Raw genomic sequence first — 14,770 nt, forward strand, 5'->3', positions numbered from 1 at the left:
ACTACTGGCCCTTGCTAACCGATCTGCCTCCCCGTTAGTCGAATCTCATCAAACCATTGTGCAAATCTCTATGAGTGGAGATGGCTCCACTGCAACCACTTGATAACATTGACGGAATTTCTTTCAACAATTAGTTTGTCCAAGTAGTTGCCCGCTATTAACCTTATCCAAGGCATATCAACAGTTAAGGGGTTCTTGGTCACACTTCTTGCAAAAATAGAAAGCCGAATCAACAACTAATGTTGCTCGAAGGATTAACACATCGATTCTTCTCTTTTATCTCTCAAGGCAAAGATCTTGCGTTAATCTCTTTCTTAAAAAGTTTCTTTTGTTCACTTTAGTTTACATAAAGTAAAACTCTTTTTCATTAAATATTTTAGCATACGGGAACTGGTGATGATTAATTGTGCCTATATTTCTACGCCAATGAGTTGTTTAGATTTGTTGAAGTTATCAAGAATTACTAAAAATTTCTTGTATAACTTTCACACCAAATCAACCCTGGCTTTATCTTTTGGAGGCTTTCACTCAAAACGGAACGGAATTGATAACTATAATTAAGTAAGCATGCCAATTAGTGTACTCCACACTAGAGTGTCCTTTATCCACACTACGTGGCGCAAAGCATGCACCCAGCGACCCTTGCCAACACGTAGACCCATTGTCCACATGTGTTGTTGGCATTATTGAATGAGTAATGCTAGGGAGACATAGAATAAGACCGAGTAGGGGACCAAACAAATTGATTCTTGCCACAACATCACAAGTGACATAAGCCATCCCTAGGCTTAGAAAAATAACCAAAGTAGATTTTTTCAAACACATGGCAAATTCTCATTGTTGGTCTATCTCATCGGGCTCCATATCATTTTTTTTATTTAATTTCATACTTTCATAACCCCCTCCGACATGGAGATAAGCCCCACCTCACAAGGCACAACCTTATTTGGAAATGCTCTCTAATAAAAAGTCCATGTGACGTTATAAATCCACAATCCATTCCCAATGGACGACCGGCCTTGTTGAGGCAAAAGTACATAAAAAGCAAATCAACATTATTGCATAAGGGTGACATTTTTCAACTACTAAAGACACGTGCTGCTCAGATGTTTGCAACTGTACGATGATCCCTCTTGGCGGATACGATGACTCGTCGTGTCACTTACCCAATATAATTTTCGTTGAAGGGAGAGAGGGAGACGGTTAGGATTCTCAGAGATCCATACATAGATTTTCTGAGTACAGAGAGAAAGAGAGAGAAGTGGTTTTAGGATTTTCAAAGATCAACATATAGATTTTCTGTGAGAGAGAGCGTGGGTTTAACGATTTTTCAGAGATCCTTAGATAAATTTTCTCAGAGAGAGAGAGAGAGAGAGAGGGGAGAGCTATAAATGTGAGCACATGCCGGCGTAACATAACGTAACATAGAAGAACATAGCCCATATCTTCTTCTCTGCAATCTTCACGTGTTGCTCTGTTTAATTTAGTTAGAGAAAGTTTGTGGGAGAAACTGATTTTTTTTCATTTCTAGTGTTTGATGGGAACTATGGAGGGTAAAAAAATAGTCATTTCTTCAAAATCGGCAGAAATTCAACGAGCTATGGAGGGTAAAAAACCAATCACTTCGTCCCCCGAGTCCTCTTCAGCTGGATCCATTTCCTCTTCAACTGGGGTTTTCAGCAACATTTTTCCGGTATCATGTTTATCCGTCCTTTTTGTTATGGAATTCTTTTTTTGGGATTATTTTCTTGTTTTTGTTTTCCCTTGATTGATTTGAATATACAGGATAAATTAGTGTCTCCAAGTGAAAAGAGAGAGAGCAGCAAAAGACGATCCGATCATATTTTGATATAGAGTTATTTGTTTACTTATTTTTAGCCACTTCTCATCACTAGAGAAAATGGTTTCCTGATTTTTGTTTCATAATCTTTTAGTCTGATGTGAACCTAAATCAGTCATAACGAATCTGATCTTCTTAGAGGGAAGATCAGCCTCTTGACCCACTTCAAAAACACAAAGTTGGAAATAAATTTCTTCATTGATTTCCATTAAATGTAATATGTGCTTACATAAAGCTCTTACAGATAAGCATAGAAAGATCTTGAAAGATCTTATGATAATAAGAGAAATAACTAAATAAAGATTATCATAATCTAAATTAGCATCCTAACATATCCTAACTACTAAATATATAGCACCCTAAAATATACTAACTACTAAATATATCAGATGTGGTAAGATCTAATCTTATTTTCTAAAATACCAAAGTAATTTATTCCACCCCAAGCGGGGCCCGTCTAGGCACCTAACATTCACCCCCCTTGAAATCAACCTTGCCTTCAAGGTTGGAGATTAAGCATTGGCCAAATAGCGAAAATTGAGATCTTGCATAGAACTTTCCGTAATCCATCTCTCTTTTCTTCTTTTTTCTCGCTCCCTTTCTTCTTCTCTTCATCTTGAGATTGGTCATCATTTCGTATGTCATCATCAATGGTTGGGGCAACTCCATTTTCAAAACCGATCCCATGGAGACGTTCATGAAAGGTCCTTAGTTTTGTTATTTTGGAATGATTTGGATGTTGATGTACGGATGATTGTTGATGGGAATCTTTTCGATGGCCTTGGACAGTTTGTGAGGAACGATAGTGTAGACACCCCATTTTGACCGTGCCTTAAACCTCTTTGTGTAAATAGAAAATCCTTCAAATCAAGAAATTATGGCCCCAAATTTCACCCTAGGATAGGTTAGGGTCCCAACTATGTCCCTGCAAAATTTCATCAAAATCCGAGAAAAAATGCCTAATAAGACGAGCCGAATTAGAATTGTAGTGCGAAAGGTGAGTGAAATATCCTGTAAGGCAGCCAGTTTTTATACTAGAGCTGAAAGGGGGGGCATTATCTCTGTAATGTCGCCCATGAAGAGTTTTATTTGAAAATACCCCTCATTTAGTTAAAATACAACATATTCATGAATAGGGGTTGTCCAAGGTAACTTAAGGGGCGAAAAAAAAAAATTAGTTAATTTTTTATTAAACTTTTTTTCAAATGGCCACCATTTTGCAATCAAAACCAAAGTAAAATTTTTTAAAAGGGGTTTTCCTGTAAACTAATGGGAGACAAAAATTAAGAAAAAACTCTATTAATAGAGTATTTTGGCTCTCATTTGAAAGAAATTAGGGCTTTTAATATAATTTTAGAGAGATAGAGAGAGAGAGCTTTCTAGAGAGAGAGAGAAGATCTTAGAGAGAGAGAGCTTTCTAGAAAGAGAGAGAGATAATTCTAGAGAAAGGAAGAGATCTAGAGAGAGAAATAAGGAGATCTAGAAGGAGATCTAGAGAGAGAAAGAAGGAGATTTAGAGAAAGAAAGAAGATCTAGAGAGAGAAAAAAGGAGATCTAGAGAGAGAAATAAGCTTTCAAGGAGAGATCCAAGAGAAGAGCACAAGGTTAGTAGATTTTGAGTTTTCTTTGAAAATCTAGGCTAAAATGAGAAATCTAAGTGGAAAATACTTAAAAATGGTTAGATCTAGCAACCTAGGGTTAAAATCTACCAAAATATATTTAAAAATATGTCCCATTTGAAAATCTAAAGCAATTCACCTCAAATTTTGAGCTCTAGTTGAATTTCGATGTAAAAATGACAAAACTAAGCGCTGTCCAGCCTCTTTTTACCATTTTTCATCACTTTTAGTTGGAATTCATGATAATTTCTCACGTGAAGGTATAGTACTCGTTGAGATCTTCGATTTGGCGTATAAAGGCCCAAAATTGGCCAAGAAACGAAGAAGTTATGGCCGTTTAAAGATTTCAGCTCAAAATTCGGTGCAAAATGGTGAATCTATGTGTGTTTTTGTGAAAATTCCTTAAAGATCTCCAAAGCTAAAACTAACATGGTTAGATCTAAGCCTAATCAGCATGTATTATCATATATTTGTGTCAAATTCTCATAGATCTTGTGTTTGAATGAAGTTTTGATGTGAAATGTCATGAAATTGTGTTGAATTACATGCTGTCTAGATTTTATTTTCAAATTTTCACTAAAATATGGTTAGATCTAGGAATAGTGATACACATGGAAGTTGTAGATTTTTTTGTGATCTTCTATTTGACATCTTCCGGGCCTCGTAAAGATGAAAAATGAAAAAGTTATGCTACTTTTAAGATATCACCCAAAAACACTACATTTCCAGATTTGGACTTGATCGGAAATGACCGTTTTACGGCCACTTCCGGCAATATCCAGCCAAAATTGTCAGTGGAGAAAAGTTTATTTGATGAGTTTTCTAAAATATTGTAGTCGAACACTTTTCTTGAAAATGTTTTTTTGATCCTCTGTTTTGCAAAATCAAATCAGAACTTCTGAAAAGCAAAACTGCAGAATTGAAATCTGAAATTTGCCGGGAGATGGTCATTTTCCGGCCCCTTCCGGCGAGAACCGGGCAAAGTGTATAACTAATCAATTTTTGCTTGATGTGTCTCCTACAAATTTTATGTGTATCACTTTTACTAGTTTTGCCATTAGGATAGTGTAATGTTAAATACGAATTTTCAGCTTCCATATAGAATGCAAATGTGTGCTTTTGATGCTTGATTCATGCTTAGCCTAGTCGGCGATGAAGGTGTTAGCCCAAGCCCTTCCTTAGGAGAATTGCTCAGTCCAAATAGCACTCCCCTATTTAATTTGGAAGACTTGCCCAATCTTTTAGATACCTTCAAATAATTAGATTCTCCTTCTCATTGTTAGGGCAATAAAAGAGTTATCTAGAGCCCACCATTTAGAGAGATAAGCTATGTCTCAACAGAAAAATCAAACCCCTTTTAGGAGACAAGCTATGTCTTGTGTAAAAATGTCACACCCTTTAGAGAGACATGCTTTGTCTCATAGAAAGTCACACCCTTTAGAGAGACATGCTTTGTCTCATAGAAAGCTTACCCTTTGGAGACATGTCTTGTCTCATTAGTGAGTCTGCCTATAGGAGACAGTCCAAGTCTCAAATAAAACATCTTCTACTAGTTGAAGACCAACTTGGTCTATTAATTGCCAATTCCATTTATCGTTGCAAGGACAATGATAAGGCTACTTGGAGCCCTCCATAGGAGACATTCAGTATCTCATTAGAGTTAGTTGTTCCCCCATAGGAGACAGGCTTTGTCTCATTTGTCCTAGTTATCCTTTTATTATAGGAGACTAGCCCAGCCGCATTAGCACTCCCCTTTAGGGTTATGCACTAGGAGTCAGTCCTTTAATATATGAGTATGTCCTTACCTAGAGAGTCACTTTTTAGCAGAGGAGTCAGTCCTTCAGTTTCAGGAGTCTGTCCTATCATCATAGGGAGTTAGGATTCTGTCCAACCTTTCATAAGTGATATGATTTTGTCCAATCCTTCCAAGGCATAGGATTCTGTCAAACCCTTGCAGAGTCGTGATTCTGTCCATCCCCCGCAAAGTATAGGATTTTGTCAAACCGTTGCGAGATATTATGAGTCTGTCCTAAAGTCAAAAATATCAAAATTATTTTTTTTAAAAAATCTAAAAAACATCTCAAAAGTCTTGAGTCTTTAGGAGTAGTTAGGAGAGTTTCGTTCCGAACTACGTTGGCTTGATCCTCTCCCACGAGGTACGTAGGCACCAAGTCCAGTCAAACCTTTCAAAATAAACATTTCAAACCTTTCAAAAACAAAACAAAATTTCAAAACCTTTTAAAAAAGATCTTCCCCTAGAGTTAGGAGTCTGTCTTAGAAGTTTGGGGTGTCTTAGAGTTAAGAGTCTGTCCTGAATATGTTGATGCTTTGTGTGTCTTGTCGTGTGAGTATCCATAGAGTTAGGAGGCCTCAATTTGTGGTCGGTTAGACACTTAATCGAGCCGATAGCTAGATTAGGATGCATTTAGTCAACCCATCATTTTCCTTAGGACATACAGCCTAGTTACATATAGGATGTAGGGCCCACCTGCATTAGACTAGATTGATTTGCATTAGTTTATGGCATATAGATGTGTCTAAAATGCTTAAACAACTTAAACATGAGTCGAGTCGTGTCGTGTTGAGTCTAGTGTGTTCTAGGAACATTTAGGCATCGTAGCTTAGAATAGGCCACCGAACTACGTTGACTCTGATTATTTCCTAGGCCGGGATACGTAGAGCAGCCGGGATGACCATCCTGGTCCGAGTCAAGTATCACATTAGAGTCTAGGGTTTGTCATGTCGAGTCGTGTGTGGAGTCGAGTTGTGCTGTGTGTTTTGTTGTGTTTTCTTACTTTCATGAACATACCTTATACCTTTAGCTGTAGCATGCATGTGTTTGTCCACCAGAACTTAGACACCAATTAGGCATGACACTTATAACTTAGCTATGTTTAGGCGACACTTCTTTCATTTATTTTGTGTATGTTTATCATTTTCGTCCCCGAGACATGCATGCTTAGGTAGACGTCTTCTCGGGAATATCCGTTCCCATTTCACATGATTTTTGCCCAAAACTCTTCAAAGTTAATAAATAAATGGCATAAGAGACCAGGTGTTTATACTCGGGCAAATTTGGGGCGCCTAACACCTTCCCCATTCGTCATCAGGCATGGACTTTTGTATCTCTGGTTATCCGTTGCGACAGAGTATAGTATGGGATCCAGGGCCGACTTCCTTGGATGGCGACTCTTTCTTGTTTCAGGTACGTCTCGGTTCCGGGCTTGTCCCTGAATCAAGAGGTATCTCATTTTACATCGCCACTCATGCTGTGAGGGGCACTCTTTCGAGAGTTCCTTGGTAGAGCTCTCCTTCACGTGTGGAGATCTCAAAGGATCGACGGGGATCTCGTGTCCTCGCCACCGTCCTAGGGATCGGGGTCCGCAGATAGGCTCTTCGGCGACGCTTTTCTTTTGTGGCCTTTTCGCCTTTTCTTCTATCTAATTTTTTCCGCTCTTCTTCTTTTCTCCCTTTTCCTGTTTCTTCTTTTCTTTTAGGCACACCAGCCTTCTTGACGACGCTCTGGTTGAATTCTTCATTCAACTTCTTCAAACATGGGGGCTCTTCTATCTTCACGCCAAGCGATAATGCCAACTTGTTGAAATTGGCATTCATATATGCTAGATGCCTTTTGATCTCTCTTATTTCCTCATCTCATCGTTCAATTTTTACTTCGATTTTCTTCGACATGATGACGGATCGTGCCGCTCTGATACCAATTGTTACGAACCTAAATCGGTTCATAACGGATTTGATCTTTTTAGAGGGAAGATCAGCCTCTTGACCCACTTTAAGGGAAGGGTCGTTCCTCCTTTCTTTGAAAAATACAAATTTGGGGATAAATTTCTTCATTGATTTCCATTAAATGTAATTTGTGCTTATATAAAGCACTTACAGATAAGCATACAAAGATCTTGAAAGATCTTATGATAATATGAGAAATAACTAAATAAAGATTATCTTAATCTCAATTAGCATCCTAAGATATCCTAACTACTAAATATATAGCATCCTAAAATATCCTAACTACTAAATATATCATATGTGGTAACATCTAATCTTATTCTTTAAAATACCAAAGTAATTTATTCCACCCCAAGCGGGACCCGTCGAGGCACCTAACATTAATGTTACATGCTTATGTAGTGCCACTTGGCATAAAATAAATTAGTTTTGATATGCAACTTTTAATGATTAGTTTGTAGTTGTTTTGGATGCGTTGGAGTCTTAAAGATAAGGATTATCTTGATTAGGGATTTTCTACAAATAACTTGTACGTAGCATTTTTTAGGAATGAAGAAATTTATCCCCAAATTTGTGTTTTTGCACAGAAAGGAGGAACGTCCATTCCTTCGAAGTGGGTCAATGGGCTGATCTTCCCTTTGAGAAGATCAAATCCGTTATGAACTGATTTAGGTTCGTAACAAGTGGTATCAGACCAGTCGGTCTTGCGCCATGAATACATCTTTGGAGGTTTTGGATTCCCTGCACGATGATTTTCAGAAGATGAAAGTATCTGTTTCAAAAATGATAGAAGAGCAACGACGATTTGCGAAAGGCCTGAACAAAATCAACATTCTGATCAAGGAAATGTGTGAAGATGAAAGAAAGCAAATCGAAGAAAAGATAGCTAGAAAAAGGAAGCGGCGAAATAGAAAAAGAGGAGAAAGGAAGAAGAGAGGAAAAAATCAGCCAGAAGAAAAGGTGAAACAGCCACAAAAGAATGTTCGTCGCCAAAGAGTCTACCATTCCTCTTCTCACCCACAACCATCTGTGCATCGACATCCAAATCATTCCAAGAAAATACAACGAAGGAGCTTTGATGAACACCACGATGAGATCATTTTGAAAATGGAGTTGTCTCATCCATTGATGAAGACATACCACAAGATGAAGAAAAGAAGAAAAGGAGGGAGAAGGAGAAAGACTTTCAGAATGTGCGCAAGATCTAATTTTTCACCAATTGGGTATCAATCTCCAACCTTAAGGACAAGGTTGATTTCAAGAGGGGAGGAATGTTACATGCTTATCTAGTGCCACTTGGCATAAAATAAATTAGTTTTGATATGCAACTTTTAATGATTAGTTTGTAGTTGTTTTTGTTGCGTAGGTGTCTTAAAGATAAGGATTATCTAGATTAGAGATTTTCTACAAATAACTTGTACGTAGCCTTTTTTAGGAATGGAGAAATTTATCCCCAAATTTGTGTTTTTGCACAGAAAGGAGGAACGGCCCTTCCCTCAAAGTGGGTCAAGAGGCTGATCTTCCCTCTGAGAAGATCAAATCCGTTATGAACCAATTTAGGTTCGTAACATAGTCACTTCACGAAAATAAATTCATGGTAGCCAAACCTGCCCAGAGTGTATGGATTATTCGAGTTATGGAGTTCGGGCTTCTATGTTTCTTTTTTTTTCTGTTTCTTGTAATTTATTTGTATTGATTTTTTTGCATGGCTTTTACGAAACTTCTAGTTGAATGATTTTAGTATTGTGGTTTATGGAGGTTTTGCAGCAAATTCAGTATTTGATTCTGATTAGGGCCATCTTTCTTGGGCCTTGTTCTTTTTAGATTGTGACAACCGATTGTGAGCCCCAAACCAATATTGACTCAAAATAATTTTGTGTCCAATAATTGGTTTGGGGCTCGTAATCGGTTGTCAAACTGTCACAATATAAAACGAACAGGGCCTATGAAAGATGGTTCTAATAAGAATCAAATATTGACCTTGAGTCTAATAATTGGTTTGGAGCTCACAATCAGTTGTCACAATCTAAAACAAACATTTGGCCCTGTTCGTTTGAGATTATGGCAACCAATTGTGAGTGCCAAATCGGTTTTTGGGCCCAAACTTAAGCATAAATTTGAGTCCAATAAAAGGTTTGCCACTCACAATCGGTTGTCATAATCTTAAACGAACAGGGCATTAGTTTTTTCTTTGTTATTTTTTCTTATAATTCATTTGTATTGGAATGTGGAGGATGGATATAGTCCTGTATTTGTTTTTGGGATTTTATTCAATGAGTTCCAAATAATTTTTTTCTGGTACCAGAGAGTAGGGAAGGATTCATCGCAGTCTGAGTTGTTGGGACCGTGGAGAAAGCAGGATCAAAATGTTCAGGCTTGGAATCCCAACTATGCGCCTGGAGGTTTGTTAAGAGACCCATCTTGTTGCTACCAGCCAAATAAATGTTGTTCTGCTTTTTTTAGTCCAGATAAACTGGTTTTCGGCCTGACATGTTTGTTACTTATCTGACCTTCATTGTAAAGAAATGAGTTTTCTTTGTTCATGCTTCTGATAGTGATTTTAATTATATGTAAGAATCTCAACAACATCTCATCATCTATCTGTTGAGTTTTCTTTATTGAATCTTTCAATATTTAATGCATCTCTAATTTATGGGAAAGAAATATCAATGTGGAGTATACACTTCTCTTTGTCACCTGATTTTAGACTTCATTCCACATTTTGGTGGTAGTTAAAATTTTATTTAGAAAAATCTAACCTCAAATCCATCCTCTTTCAGAAGGGTTCAATGAATTTTATTGGGTTTGCCTCATCTTGTTCTACTCCCTCAATTTTCTTGATATCCTTGAGAATCTATGGCTCTGTTCGGATTGCAGAAATTTTCTAGAAAAAGTTTGGAAAGATAAAATATTTCTAAAATTTTATATTTTTTTAAACATGGAAAAAGATAACTTGAAATGACCCTATTCAACTTTTATTTTGAGGGACCTTCAATGCATGATGATGTCCCTCGAAATTACTATAATCATATCATTCCCATCTAAATTTTCATGACACCAGCATTCTCACTCTTTTCATGGATATTTGCAATGTGCAATATAATATACGTACAATGATCTCCTTAACATTATGAGCTTTAATTTATCTTTCTTCTTTTGCTGCATTTTAGATGTAATTTTCTCTGCAGAACCCAACCCTACCTGATGGGCTTAGCCTATCTCGCTTCTTAACTACCTCTTTTATATATGACACTATTTTTCAAAATTGTGTAACCCATCTTGTTGGCCTTGTGCAATGTATGAAGAACATTCCTATGATCGGTTTCGTGAATTTTATTGGCTTTGCGTTATGTTCCTTTTTACCCATCTGTAGTATGTGTAACCAAAGTTTTTAATAGGAAGTTTCATACTAATTTTCTTATTATTTAGTAACCTCAATAGAAAAGCCAATGGAGATGGCAAGCTTCTAACAGGTTGATTTCATCGTCTGCCATTCTTTGGGTTGCATTGCTTTCCTGTAATCACTTGAATTTGTTCTGTTTGAATGGAGTAGTAGCATTCCCATGAGTGTACCATATAACTGACATACATGGCATGAGACTATGCTGCAATTTCTCAGTGTAGAAATCTCACATACTAGTCTGATCAAGATGTGTCTTTAAAATTTGAGCTTTTGTGCTAATTACCATTTTTTTACATATCATGTTTCTAATCTTGAGTTGATGATATTGTAGGTGGTTTTCTATCTCTATAATTTGATGTATACATTCTTGGATCTTTCTATTGTGTATTTCTGATGTCCTCTCTTTCCTAATTTCACAGAGGATACACCCCTTTTTGCTATCTGTTGGTTTTGAATCATAGATCACATGTTGATCAGTGTAGGCCAAATCTTTATTTAATCATATTTATGCAAATGAAGACATTTTATTACTAGTAAATGTACTGAGAATTTGATAACTACATGGAGAGTTCCACAGTAAAATTTATGAAATTACCCTCTCTTAATCCTCTTAATAAGATATTCCTTTTATTAACAATTAATCCAAACTATTTCTGAAATAACTTTATTGGAGATTTATTCTCATGCATACTCATAAAGTTGATTGTTTTACTTAGTTAATGAATAGTTTTTATCTCCCAAAAGAAACATGAGCTCCATTCTAGACACCCTTTTATCATGTATTGTTGCAGATGGTACTTCCCAGAGTAGTGATAGCAACAGCAAAAGCATTCCTTACAAGGACAGGAGTTCAGTATTTCAGGATGATACTGTACAACCATGCTTTTTCAGTTCGTCAATATATTATGGTGGCCAAGACATTTATTCCCGTTCCCCAACTACCCAAGACTCTAGATTACCATATGATGTGAGTAATCCATATCATGCATGACATTATTAATTGTGAAAAATTGTAATCATAGTCAGTCTTGTTCACTATCATTAATGTTCCATTTGGGTAACACATCTCTGATTATACATTAACAGCTCAAAAAGGATTCTGGAGAAGATGATTCAAATTTAGAAAGTTCAAACATTGCTTCAAGAGGAAATTGGTGGCAAGGTACAGATGCTGTCCATAGATAAAATTATTTTGTGGATTGGATTTCACTTGACTGTCTATGGCTCCATTGCGTGTGCTCGGGGTAGAAGTTTTGTATAAATATATCGCCGTGTTTTTAAGTATTTTACCTATGGAGAAAGAAAAAAATTGTATCTGGAAGATTTTTTGTAGTTTCGATCTGACAACGATTTTTTTTTCCCTTTTTTTTTTGCATTATTTTTACTTCAGGATCACTCTACTACTGAAGCATCACATTCTAAGGCATCTGAACCCCCAATTTACATAGTAAGTTATTTTATAACTCATATTTCACATAACTTTGAATCCATTTGGGGTTAACAGACGGGGCTTTTACATGCCTGGACCATAGTTGAATCTCAGATTACCTGGAAAAATAAAATAAGCCTATTAGACTCAAACATTTTGTTTTGAACGGATTCATTTTAATAGCTGAGTATTTACATGATTAAGTTTCTGATTACTTTATATCCATTATGTGTCTGGAAATTTTTAACTCTTCGCCTGTTTGTTCACATTATTAAGATCCAACATATTTATATAAAAACTGCAGATGAATTTCTATAAACTTACATCTCATTAGTAAAAGATTCTCTGAGATGTACTGGTATTGGGAAATGAGAATTGCAAGGCAAAATTATACTGACCATTATAGTTCTCAATTGATTATGGCTTTTATTCATTGATGGTGGTGGTTGTACTGTTATATGCCAATTTCCAATTTGGATATTATACTCAATCAGGTTATGTGATCTGCTATGTATAGAGATTTTTAGTAATTTCTGGAGGAGATTATTTCATTTGCTCCAACCATAACTTTGAAATTGATGACAGTATTTTATGATGTTTTCTTTGATTTATTTTTTCTATTTGACTAGTGATTTCAAGTAATAAGAGCATATGAGTAAGTATTCATAACATGGATGGAGTCTCCTAGGGTTGTTATTTAACGTATTTCACCCTATGAATCGCTCACAGAAATGCAGTTATAGAAAAAATAATGGGAGTATATAACTTCAAATTTCTCAGAATAATTTAGAACAAGGATAGGGATTTGAGTGCTGCATCTAAGATTTTGTGGTTCGGAAAATAACAGATCTGATGTAATAGCATGCAGTTAAAGGTCATCCTACCAACAGTAAATGCCGGGGTTGAGCCTCTTGCCAACTGATCAAGGCTTTGTTCTTCAACCTTGAGGTAGGAGGCTTACCTACGCAAAAAAATGTCCCCAATAATTATTCCCATAAAGAGTTACAGTTTAAAAATCCTCCTTTCATTCTCATTAGATTTCCTTAGAAACAAATTATGAATAGTTTTAATTTTGGTACTTAAAGAAACTTAGATTTCAAATTGCATGTGAAGTACTGGATTTTGTTAAATTTGCAAAATTCAAGTATGAAAAATTGTTCTGAACTTTTTTTTTCGTCAGTATCTATGGCACACCACACCTTTTTTTCTTCGCAGTAATTTAAGCTTTGAGAAAACATTTATTTATTTGATGTTTCTCAAAATTTCACTTGAATTTTCTTCAACATTTCCTTTGGATGAATTTAAGTCTTTGACATGAGGCTTATTTGATGACATGCTCTATTTTGTATGTATTTTCTTCATCCTTAATTTGGCAAGGTATGTTCATTTTTATTCCATATGATTACTTTTTGTTTGTTCTGAAATGGAGTAGATTGACTTGCACAATTTATTTGAATGTGCTTGCAGAATTTTCAGGAAGTCTGAGGGCGCTTTCATCTGTCATATGTCGTTGTAAAACTTAAGATAGTTGCTATCATGGTTGGTCCCACCTTGGAGGGGAGCTGCAAATGGGTCTTGTACTTCTTGCAATAGAAGACCCACCTGAAGAATCCGCATAATATGTTTTTCATTAGTCATAAGTTATAAAGTTGTCTTTATCCCTTGTTAAGAGTCATCTTGTAATGCTACACTAGATAGTAAGCTGTAATACAATATGTTCTCTATGTTGAACAATGTTTAAGGGTTTAGCCCTAGGTTATAGAGTACAGACAGCTATGTAGTGTTTTGTGTTTTTAGCATCCAGTGAATGCAAAGTCCTTTGTGCTTCATTTCTGAGATCATATTTTCAGAGGTTCTGCATTATCATAGACCTATAAAGGGATCTAGGGTTTTTTCTTTTGTGGTATCTATTTAATCCTGAAAGGGCTACTGTTTAAATAAATCCTCAGGACATTTAAGTTCCTCGGAATGTGACTTTGGCGGAAGCAATGAGACTTATATCAATAACTTGAAGGTGACACTGATGTCAACCGAGTCCGCTTGTAACAAAAGACCTTTTTCCCTCAGGCTGTCATTCTTCGACGTAAATGGTTGTAAACAAATTTTGGGCCAATTTTTCAAACATAAAAGAAATACCAAAACCAGAATGTCTAATAGTTGATCATTGAGGCTCCATTTTTTTGGACCTAAAACACGCATAAAACAAATTTGTGAGTAAATTTTTTTACGCAATGAAAACCCGTTTTTTAAGCGTAAAGTGCGAGTTAAATTTGTTTTATGTGAAAAAAAAATGAGCCTCAATGAAGAACTATTGGACATTCTGCTTTTGGTATTCCTTTCAAATGTATTCAATGATTGGGTTTTGAGAAATGAGACTCAACCCAACAGAAAAATAGGAGACATTCTTTTAAGTGACAGAATAAATCACATGGTATATAATTTAGATATTTTAGAAAATAACATTGCAAGCTAATATCTTATTATTAGGCAGAGAAAGCAACTGTAGCAGCAGGTCCCAGCCTACCTATTGCTTTATGTTCCATGATCACTAAGCTATCTGTTAGGCCTAAAATCGGTAACAGATATGACAGTGACGTAAGAGCCGAGCTGGAGGACCTGAGAAACCGAGGTGAGGGAGCTGAGCAGCCGAGCCCTGCACAAAGAGCAAACAAGGTCAGAATGACCAACCCGGAGTGTTGCTCCGGACAGGCCCTTCGACACTCAAGTCAGTATGA

At 36.3% G+C, this 14,770-nt stretch overlaps 1 protein-coding gene across 2 annotated transcripts; it reads left to right on the forward strand.

Annotated features, from left to right (window-relative positions):
• The first annotated feature begins 1,188 nt into the window (after nucleotides 1-1,188).
• On the forward strand, nucleotides 1,189-13,864 carry LOC143856484 (uncharacterized). 2 transcript variants are annotated; one of them, XM_077366716.1, is made up of 6 exons: nucleotides 1,193-1,693; nucleotides 9,509-9,605; nucleotides 11,398-11,573; nucleotides 11,693-11,768; nucleotides 11,997-12,053; nucleotides 13,503-13,864. In XM_077366716.1, the coding sequence occupies exons 1-5, from the start codon at nucleotides 1,538-1,540 to the stop codon at nucleotides 12,011-12,013; spliced, it is 522 nt and encodes a 173-aa protein (XP_077222831.1). In that variant the 5' UTR covers nucleotides 1,193-1,537; the 3' UTR covers nucleotides 12,014-12,053; nucleotides 13,503-13,864. The 2 variants fall into 2 exon arrangements, with proteins under 2 accessions (XP_077222830.1, XP_077222831.1); XM_077366715.1 differs by lacking the exon at nucleotides 11,997-12,053 and having other exon boundaries at nucleotides 1,189-1,693.
• Nucleotides 13,865-14,770: the final 906 nt, after the last annotated feature.

This window comes from Tasmannia lanceolata, unplaced genomic scaffold, assembly GCF_043159265.1.
Source record: "Tasmannia lanceolata isolate RefF3 unplaced genomic scaffold, GAP_Taslan_0.1 ptg000023l, whole genome shotgun sequence".
In the NCBI taxonomy this organism is placed as follows: domain Eukaryota; kingdom Viridiplantae; phylum Streptophyta; class Magnoliopsida; order Canellales; family Winteraceae; genus Tasmannia; species Tasmannia lanceolata.